The following is a 10,424-nucleotide window of genomic DNA, read 5'->3' as shown; positions in this document are numbered from 1 at the left end:
AGCCCCGGTTTCGCCTCGCCCTGTCCTATCCGACACCCCGAACGCAACCGTACAGCAAGCCATGAAGGCTATAGGACATAATTGTAGCTTAGATGCGGCAGGAGCAAAGCGAGTATAGCCTCTAAGCTAGGTTATGTACGGCAGCCGTATGGCTTGCTGAGAATTCGAATTTACTATTTCAGCTGACAGCTCCATAGTTCCGGCATTCTGCCTACACTATTGGAGCTTATTATTATTGTTGCTCTCACTTCCCCCCCCCCGCCCTCAGTGTCCCTCGTTTATAAGCGGCAGGCTCGGCCCAGTTGGAGACCGGTGATTAGGCAGTCCCCTCGGAGCGCCGGACGTGCAGCTGTACAGCGATTACCGCACGGCAAATAAGTGCCTATAGAGTATCGTCGCGCGCTAGGAATGTCGCCTGGCCAGCCCCGCTGGCCAGGGTGTGGTTCGTGCGTCGCTGACGCTTCAGGTTTGCCCTCGGGGCGGGTGACCAGTGGACGCAGTCATTAATGCTGCGTTTAGTTGTCTAGTGCTGTGCGTCAGTTCTTTCGGCCGTGCCGGTGTGGCCGCGCTGGACAGCGCTGCGCGCGCTCAGACCGCGCCGTGTGGCGCTAGACCGCGCTTCGGCGCACACGCGCCCTGGCGCTCCGAGAGCAGCAATTAGTACTCTGCAGTAGTGTAAGGCCCTTGGCAGCCCCGGTTTCGCCTCGCCCTGTCCTATCCGACACCCCGAACGCAACCGTACAGCAAGCCATGAAGGCTATAGGACATAACTCACCCACGTCTACCGTCTACACGGTCTTCCGATGACCCTCGTCTCAGACCGAGATTTCCGCTTCATGGCCGACGTCTGGCGCACCTTCTGGGAGCACCTTGGCACGTCCCTTAACACCTCCTCCGCCTACCACCCCCAAACAGACGGTCAAACCGAGAGAACACATCGCACTAATGAACAGATCCTCCATGCTTACATCCAACCTATGCAAGACAACATACCTTCCAATCGCCGAAGCAGCGTACAACAACGCCACCCTCGCAAGTACTGGGATGACACCATTCTACGCCAATCATGTGGCTACCAACCTCACACTCCCCATCTCCCTCCACGGCCCTCAAGCCGCATCACCTTCCTCACACCCACAGGCTACAGAGGTACAGCAGCGTATGAACGACATCCACGCCACCATTAACCGCGAAATCCAAGCCGCCAAAACCCGCTACACTGCCGCAGCATCGCTGCACCATCACCTTCAAAGTTGGCGACCGCGTCTGACTGTCCACAGAACACCTCACCCTGCCGACCTACCCCTCCCCAAAACTCCGCCCTCGCTACCTCGGCCCCTTCCTTCCTCATCTCTTCCGTCATTTCCCCAGTTGTGTATCGCCTCAACCTTCCAGCCTCCCTCGGCCGCCTTGTCACGTGATCCATCCGCATTTCTTGTGTCTGTTAGCACGTCATAGGCGTGACAGCCTGCATCCAGTATTCCACATCAGCCGCCTTCCCCCCTGGACTGACAACGATCCAGTGCTCTTTCCCGGCCGCCCACCACCCCCACCTGCAGCCCCTACTGCACTGGAATCCCCCTATGACAGTGCAGATACCGTCGTCACAGCTGTCCGCCTAGGGTACAACAAGCGCGCACGTCCGTCCGTCATGTTCCTCGTGCAGCGGTCCATAGGTAGTAGGCGCGACCCCTCATGGGAACCATACGACGACGTGCACACCAGGCCAGCGCTTCGTGCCTTCCTGAGGAGCCCAAGCTGGACCGCATTCAGGCTATCAGATGGCTATGCGTGGTTCAGAACGAAGTTCCCGGAGCATGCCCCAAGGATTGTACAGTTATTAGCGGAATAGAGCTGCGGCTGAATGTGTGTGTGTGTGTGTCTCATCATGTGTGTTCGGTATGTCTGTATTCAAGTCTTCATTCTGTTCCTGCCGGTTGAGTACTACCAGTCCGTCTGATGTCGGTTTGCTATTGCATTTAACGTGTTTTGTAACGTATGGACTCCGGGTAGTACAGATTATAGTCATTTTCGTAGCACCTTGTGCGTGTCTCCGGATACTTAAACCGGAAAAGCTAGGAGTCGGTCACTTTAGGCCGGTATCCAGTGCGGGGAGGGTTTTGCCTTGACTCCGGTTCCCGTTTCCCCTCCCCTCGTTAGCCTGGTACCGATTTCGTTCAGGGAATCGGAGCGGCGCACGACTTTGGCCGCTTAATGATACTTAATACTTTCCCTTCACACCGAGGACGGTGCTAGTTTTTAAGAAGGGGAGTGTGTAAATGTTTTGAAGTCAGTTCACGAGTGCGTGTGAGACCGTGTCGTAACTTCGGAGCTAGCGGAGCTAGAACCTGTGTGTACGACGTTTGAGGTTGTGGCGCGCTAGCATGACTATTTAAGCGGACCAAATTATGAACATTGTAAGTCTAAGTTGAGATTGAAATCCCGATCCTCTGTGCATACGCAAGTATTTCGGCGAGTAAAGTCAGCTTAATAGCTTCTCAATTGTTAGGAGCAGGCCTGGTTCTCTGTCAATCACTGACCGGTAAATGGCAGATGGTAAGTTTGTTCGCAAGGTTGACTGATAGGAAAGGGTTGCGGGGTGCAGGGGTGATAGGAGGGGTGCAGAGCGGTGAGTGTGCACTTGCTCCCGGGCTCCAAATCATTTAATCGGGCCCAAAAATCAGAAATGACCACAACGCAAAAAACGCGATTGCGGGCCGCTGCAGACGGTGCCATAATAATGTCTTCAAGGCAAACCCCGACCCCGCAAAAGCAAACCCCGACCATAATTTAGCGAGCTAATAGTCGCAAGGCACACAACCTCCCCCACACACACATTTGGATAGCAGCTGGCGGAATGCTCAAATGCCACAAATGGTACGGGATAATGGTAAGGGTCCTGCATTATCATTTCGTTCTGCAATCCTGCCCCACGGAGCCCATCAACCAGGAGCACGGGAACCTAAGCATCGGGTTCACTCACCGTGACCAACATGGGACCTCAACCCTCCCTCACCCCAGCTGTAACACCACCGCACATTAGGGAGGTGGGCCCGAATGTACGATGAGGCGGCCACCCATAGCTACTTTATCGTCGTTCCGTGAAGCGAATCAGGGCGTAAGTAAAATAAAAAAGTACCCTTTTCCGGCTGCGACGTGCGCAGAACTGGGGTATGGAAACGTAATCCCACAGACTCACCGATATGCTGGTAACAGGCGTCCCTTCGCTTCTCAGCCACACCACAGAAGGGACACGTCAGGACTGGCTGGCTGAGGGGCTATTCGCTCATACGGTGGTGAGAACCAAGTCCTATGCATCGAGGTGACACACAGCGCCCGAATATGCATGCACTGGGATGCATGCATACCCGTGGAGGAGGGGGGGCCCGAAGACTGGGTGATCTTTCTCACTCACGCACGCACATGATCGGTTGGTCGGTCGAAAGTCCGCTCCCACATAAACTTCATTTCAACAATCCTCAACTCAGCAATATGGCTTTTCGTACTGGTGACGTACTGGTGACGTACTGGTGACAGCGTGAAAAACAACCAACAGCAGCACGCCTTTCCGTGTGTTGCGACATTAGCAGAAGCCGCAATCCCCTTCCTCACTGTGCCTGAAGCAAGTACGTCAACAAGTACGACGCCACGTCCACGCTCAGGCCGTTCCCAAGCAAAGCGTACTGCTGGCGTGGCTGCAACCCCGCAGCTCTCGCCCTAGCGGCCCAGTCCGCCCGCACACCGTGAATTGCCGCCACCTCATCCGGGCTGAAGAACCGCAGGCCGAGCACCACTGCCTCCGCATGCGCCTCGCCCGCTTGCCCCCCAGCCCCTTCCCCAGCCCGCTGCTGCTGCTGCGGCGGCGGCGGCTGCTGCTGCTGTAACTGGCCCTGCGAGCTGCCCGTGCCCCGGTCAGCCACGACGGCCTGCCCCAGCCCAGCACGGCGCCCTCCGCCGCCAATACCCACACGGCCCCGCGGCCGCTGCCTCCAGACCACCGGGACTTCCCTCCCGGCGCCATCACCTCTGGAGTCCACCGCCATTACCTGGTCCCGCTGGCGATGCATCCCAGCCGAGTCCATGGATGCGGTCGAGTGCATGGATGCTCCCCCCCCTCCTGCAGCTCCAGTTCCTGCGGGATCCTGCAACCCCCCCCCTGCTGCTGCCGACGGCGGTGGCTGCCGCCCTAGCCCTAGCGTCGTCGTCACCTCCGCGGGCAGCGGCGGCATCTCAGGGAAGTGCAGCCGGCCGCGTGCGTCTCGTGTGCAGAAACGCTCCGCGAAGTCCTCGCTGGCCAGTACTGACCCCGCGGCCAACAGGTTGTCCGTGTAGTGCTTGGTGAAGCAGTTGCAGTACGTGCTGGAGGGGGTCACCACGTCCAATACACGCCAGAACCGCGCCAACTGCGCAGCGGAAACGGCATACGCGACCCATGGGTCACTACTGCTGACGCCATCCTTGGTCGCCCCAGCGGCGGCTGTGGCAATGGCGGCTTCGGCGTCAGCAGCGGGCCCGGCGCCGACCTCCTCACTAGTAGCCGGGCTCCTGCCCGGCCTGGTCCTACACTCCATGCCTTGACCCAGCTGATTTCCTCGAGGAGCCCCACGCGGGGGCCCCGGGGAGGTGGAGGTTAGGAACTCGGCAAGCGGGGTTCGGCAGCGGGGTGGTGGAGTACGGCTACCACCACCCCGTGCTGCACCATCATCTTCCGACACGGCCGGACCCGCATCGTAAACCCCCGGCCATGCTGTCCTCTTTGCCGTACATGCCGTACGTTCCGCAGCCGACGCGGATTCCGGGGGACACGAGTCGCCGGGGGCCGCGGCTGTCAGGGGCGTACCGCTGCTGCTGGCCGTACTGCAGCAGGCTTGCGGTTGATGGTCCGGCAGAGCTGGGTCCGGGCTTTCTAGGTCGGGCGGGTGCCGTACGGGTCCCCGGCTGCAGTCGTACTGGCGAGGGAAGCTCAGCGGCCGCCGTACTGCCAGTGCAAAGTAGCGAGGTCTGCGAAGCGACGGCCGCATCACACCACACCGCAGGGTGGGGGGGATGGGGAGGCGACGGGGCAGAGACCCTGGGTGGTGCTGGTGACGACGTTTATCATGTTGATGATGGTAAGTATGCGGATGCGGATGGGGTGACGCGGCATCCACATCTCCGCCACAAATCTGTATACACATACAGATACGCATACACACACATACAGATACACATACACGCACATACACACACATACACACATATACATACATATACACACATATATACACACATACACGCAATCTCACCTCGAGTACGGCACTCCCAGCTGGTGTGGCGACACAATGAACTCTTGTAGCTCATACCCTGCCGTACCCAACGCCGCCACCATCATTTTGTGGCTATCCGAGCCCACGAAACCCGGCACGTTCTCCATCATCAGCCTGGTCGGGGGCCGCTGCATGGCTGGCAGTACGGCAGGTGACATTAGGTGCAACAGCGAGGCGGCCCGTGGGTCAGCTGTGTCCCGGCGACGTGCGTTGGAAGTGGTGGTGTACGGCTGGCAGGGGGGGGTGAGCAGCCACAGGTCCGCAGCCAGCTGCTCGTCCAGTTGGGAAGCTGTCACCTAGGGGAGGGGGGCCGTGTGTGGCGGCGGGGTGAATGGTGAAGGGTGAGACAGGTGAATGCGGGAGAGCAGGAGGACGGCGGTTCAGCAACCCACCCCAACCACCTCACGGCCGTGTCCCTCACCCACACACCCCCTCCCTCACTCCTGTGTATTTCGCACCCGTCCCTCCTCCGGCCCCCCCGCCCCCCCGGGTGTCACGTCCACCCAGGGTCCCAACATGGCCAGCTCTGTACGGCATGACGTGGCCGCCCTCACACGATCCCGCCCCGGACATAGCCACCGGGTGCCGCCTGACGGACGCCAAGGTAGGTAGGTAGGTAGGTAGGTAGGTAGGTGGGTAGGTCCCCCCGCCCCCGCACCGACCCACCGACCCACCCTCGCCAAGTCCAGAGTCAGCGGCTCAATACCGAACTCGGCCGTGTACATACGATTTGCCTGTCAGTCCGTCCGTCAGTCAGCCAGTCAGCCAGTCGGTCCGTCAGTCCGTCAGTCACGTAGGGGGAGCAGCAGGGTGAGAAGGTACCAGCTCACCCCGCAACTCACGGCACAGCTCTTCACTACAGCCACAGGCCAGCCCCCCACCGCAGCGCATATGTGGCCCATTAAGACAGGAAAGAAGCAGCCACCAGGGCGGACATGCGGGAACAGAAGCAACGCACCGGGAAAGGGGTTCGCCTCCCTTGGCCGCTCTCCTTGCAACACCCGTTGCGCGCTGCACCGCTGCACCGGTCCCGCCCGCTTCTCCTCCCATACCCCCACAGCTACACCTACAGCTATCCCTCACCACTTTTCCCGCCAGCTGCACCGCCTAGGCCCCGCTAGGGCCCCTGTCAACAATAGCAAAGCGCTGGACCCCTCGGGTTCTATTTATTACTGCGCTGCGCTCACATTGCGCTGTTTGTGAATATGGGTCATATATCCGTCATATTCCAACACCCCCCTACCGATGTGTTGATGTCCACGGCGATCACATGGGGGGACGGGCGCTGAGGACGGGGGGTCCCAGCAGCCTCAAGCCCCGGCCCTGGTCCTGGTCCTGGTCCTGGTCCTGGTGGTTCCGTCTCAGGGGTGTCGCCTGACGGCTGCAGGTGCCCCGATGGCGGCCGCTGCTTCAGCGCCTGCAGTAGCGCGTGGTGCATGCCACCGATGCCGCTGTACAGATCAAGAACTCGCAAAACGGGTTGCTGGTGGTGGTAATTGTGGTGGTGTTGTCCCTGTGGCTGCTGCTCCGATTCGGTCGTCGTCGGGAAGACCATAGCTTGCGGAGTGGCACTGTGGCGTAGCGCACCGCTGATGCGAGTAGTTGGGCGGTAACAAGTAGGGGTGGGGTGCGAAAGATAGGGTGCGCCTTCCTGGAGCAGATGGATGGGAGGCCAGGAAGGCATGGCACGGCACGCGGCCGCGCTGGGATAGGGCGGACTTGACTCGTGGTGTTTGGGTTGAGCTGTCTGGGCCGAAGCTGGGCCTGTCAATTAGCGTTTTCTCTTACTCGATACTATGTTGATCTGTTTACGCCTTGGGAATCTTTAACGTCTGCTAGCCGTAGAGCAATTAATAGGCAATGGTCGACATACAATAGCACGCCTCAAGGATGACGCGTACCAAGAAATGATAACGTGTAAAAGGAACAGATTAAGGAATTCGGCAGATTAACAAAGATGGTTGTAAAATATGTCCATTCAAAATCGTTGGTGATCTACGACTTTATTCGTAGAAAGCAGTAGCATTTTAACGATAACACCTTTAAAGCTAAGCAATACGTTGGTTCATGTTCTTGCAAGATGGTGCTCGTCCACGCCATGCGGCGCTTACTAAATCCCCCCAACCAAAAGACCTGGTCAAAGGGAAAGCGGAGCCACACCACTTCACTAGGTATGGCGTTACATGTTGAATATTACTTACAGTGCAGAACAGTATGATACTTTATATTATGCAGTCTTGGAACGTTCCGTTGGAGAGCGGCAGGATGTGGTGACTTAAGGCGTAACTGGTCCCTGAGAGCACCGCCAAACGTCTCCCATATTAATCATACTGTTCATACATTTGGAATAAGTAATCTGCTGCGGTATGCGGCTGCTATGGACCTGTTCGCTTATTCTCCATGAAAAGCAGGTAGATACCCAGGTAGCCTAGATAGGCTAGGTAAGTTAGGATTACAAGATCGGCTACGCACAGGTACGCCAGCACACTTAATGCAGTGCCGGCAGTTTTAGGCTTTCAGTTTTCGACACATCTGCACCTTCACACACCAAGGGTAATGCATGCCAACCTCCCAAAGTGAGGCCTTCAATATCCAATTCAACGCGACCCGACCCGACCCGACCCGACCCAACCCAGCCACCCGTGAAGCACTTAGCTACTTTATCCGTAAATGTATCCAGTGCTCTCCTGGAAAGGCGTAAAAAGCGTAAAAAGACGATAAATTACGTAATATTTTGCAATAATTTTACCTGATTTGTACCAGGTAAGCCGGGGGTGGGCTTTCTACGGACCCCAAGCCCTGGCGATGCGGCGTCGCGGCGTCGTGGCCTGTGCTGTGTTGGCTAGGACGAAGCGACAAGTGACGAAGCGATGAACAGCACTCATGCAGAGGAGTTCTGTCCTTGAGGTGGCCGTCAGTCGGAATGCGCTATGGGACAGTCGTAGAGGGCTGCACGCCTCGGCGTGATGCAGGGGGAGAACAGAAGGAATGAAGGTGCAGGTGCTACAGCTCCTCCCCGCCTTAAGTCCCCCCTGGAGGCGGGGCTCGTCCAGCGGCTATCACAGCGCTGTACAACATTCGGTCGCCAGCACTTCAGGTCATGAGTGAATAGGCAGAAGCACATGGCCGTGCAGCTAAGGCCCGCTAGGGGGAGAAAACCCGCTCGGGGCATGGGCATTACTGCTCACCCTTCATGCAGAAGTGAGGTGTGATGATTGGTATGATGGTTGGTATGATGATGGGCTGATGGTGCGGATGGATTGGGAACTGAGGTAAAAGCAGGCAGGAGCTACGGCACCAGTAGTGTACCGTAGAGCGTAGGGGCCCTTGAGTTTGAAGTTTGGGATTCGAACAATCGCGACCACGACTCCGCAAGACCATGCGTGCATGTATGTATGTATGTATACAAGTAACACGCAAAGTTACACGAAGTGAGACATCTTAGATTATATGTTTCCCAGAATTTAACCTCGCGGGTTAGAGTGTATGTGGGAGGATCGCAGGAAAAATCTTTTCCGAGGTTGTTTGTGACGCCGTACAAGGGCTTGGACTTGGATAGGCATCAAGCCGTGCTTTATATCTTGATGATTGTAATTTTTCCGTTTAAAGAATTATATTTTCATTGTGACTTACATTTATAAATGTGTTGACAATTACTGAAAAGATACGGCACATTGTGCGACGTACGGTTCAGCTCTGACGCAAGCTGAAGCCAACATATTTGCCATTCGCGTAATTGATTGCTGTAAAGGAAAGTTAATCTCACCATGGCTTGTACGTCCGAGTGGTTGTAAGCTGGCTTAGGTTGCTAAACGGAAAGATGCAGCAGGCGGTGCTCCAGGGACATGTGCCTTACCATGTGCATTGTCCATTGACAGGGTGAGAGTGGGAAGCTTGGCCGGGTCGGTCCGTCCATACCGCTTGTCGACGCTGACTTGCGCCCGTAACACGCAGGAATGCGGTCTGCGATTGCCCATTCGTCCCTCCGGTACAACCGCAGCATCAGGCTACAAATATGATGATGCCGGCAGCGATATGGCAGAACCGCAGTGCCTATCCTTTTGAGATTCAGGCAAGTCTTGACCGAGATGTGACCGCAGCTTTGTACTGCGGGCTATTTAGCACCCAAGTATTATTATACACGGTATATCCTTGCATAATATAATGAGCTCTTGCATTTATGGACGTTTCCGGCGCCCTGACAAGCCGCCCTCTGCACGCGAGCAATTCGCCATCGGACCGTTGTGTGCTGCGCAGGGGCCCCCCACGTACCGTGCAGACGCGAGCATGATGTTCGTACATCCTGATGGACAGGCAGAGGGTAGGTTGTGCCTGCTCAGCGAACTAGCACCCACCTAACGGTCCGAACTACTGATGATGGTGGCTGAAATAGGAAATGGGGAAAGACTTCCATTGTCGCTGCCCGGGTTGTCCTGATATCGGACCGTAGCAGGGCACACAGACTGCACCTCGAGCAGGACACACCGTTTAACCGTTTTACAGGCCCCTTTTAACAGTTACTAGAGCCATTTCAATTTGGGTACCTTACCCACTAGCCACCCTTCCAATTTTCATGGCCAGGACCATCACGCCGCCAGCCCTGCCAATTTCCCTAGACATGCGGAGCTGAGCCATTTCACGCCGTTTCACGGCCTCACCCGATGCCGCCCGCCTTCCCGTCCTGGGACGTCCTGGGCCCCCGCCACGTCAGCATCCTCTCCGCCGCCGCCGCCGCCGCCGCCATGTTCCTGACTCAACCCCTGAAGGTTCCCTGACCCGTACCTGGCCACTTTTCCCTCATCGTACTGCCGTACAGATCAGAGCAATCTGGAGGAGGAGATTCGCAATCTGACTCGGAGCGCGGAGGAGGCGGCGGCCAAGGCGGCTAAGGCAGCGGCCCAGGCCGGTATGTCGTACAATGCGACTACGGGTGCGCTGACCCCGCTGCCTGACGGGGCTGGTGATTTTGAGAGTGTTGAGAACCTCCAGGTGGGCGGGGTGGGACGGGGTGGGGTGGGGTGGGGCGGGCTGGGGGCGGGGTGGGGGCGGGGTGAGGTGGGGCGGGGTGGGGTGCGGTGGGGGCGGGGTGAGGTGGGACGGGGGCGGGGTGGGGTGGCG

The 10,424-nt window shown here is 57.6% G+C and overlaps 3 protein-coding genes across 3 annotated transcripts in view; 2 read left to right on the top strand and 1 right to left on the bottom strand.

The window, feature by feature from the left end:
• The window catches only part of VOLCADRAFT_105996 (uncharacterized protein), a gene marked incomplete at its 5' end in the record, with an annotated part of 3,534 nt that extends 2,764 nt beyond the window's left edge, over window positions 1-770 (top strand). Inside the window, one exon of the mRNA XM_002953520.1 lies at window positions 269-770. Coding sequence (XP_002953566.1) covers window positions 269-316 — 48 coding nt within the window. The 3' untranslated portion in view covers window positions 317-770. The remainder of the gene's footprint in view (window positions 1-268) is intronic.
• Window positions 771-3,608: 2,838 nt separating this feature from the next.
• Window positions 3,609-5,602, bottom strand: VOLCADRAFT_63767 (uncharacterized protein; the record flags this gene model as incomplete). Its single annotated transcript, XM_002953425.1, has 4 exons — window positions 3,609-3,817; window positions 4,274-4,583; window positions 4,929-5,001; window positions 5,286-5,602. Coding segments are annotated over 4 exons (909 nt in total), but the record flags the coding sequence as incomplete, so codon positions are not given.
• Window positions 5,603-9,470: 3,868 nt separating this feature from the next.
• VOLCADRAFT_94313 (uncharacterized protein) overlaps window positions 9,471-10,424 on the top strand; it is a gene marked incomplete at both ends in the record, with an annotated part of 6,897 nt that continues 5,943 nt past the window's right edge. Inside the window, 2 exons of the mRNA XM_002953519.1 lie at window positions 9,471-9,627; window positions 10,123-10,295. Of these exons, the coding sequence (XP_002953565.1) occupies window positions 9,471-9,627; window positions 10,123-10,295 (330 nt within the window). The remainder of the gene's footprint in view (window positions 9,628-10,122; window positions 10,296-10,424) is intronic.

The sequence above is a fragment of the Volvox carteri genome (assembly GCF_000143455.1).
Source record: "Volvox carteri f. nagariensis unplaced genomic scaffold VOLCAscaffold_36, whole genome shotgun sequence".
NCBI lineage: Eukaryota > Viridiplantae > Chlorophyta > Chlorophyceae > Chlamydomonadales > Volvocaceae > Volvox > Volvox carteri.
The sequence above is the reverse complement of the archived record's forward strand: the minus strand, read 5'-3'. Positions and strand labels throughout refer to the sequence as shown.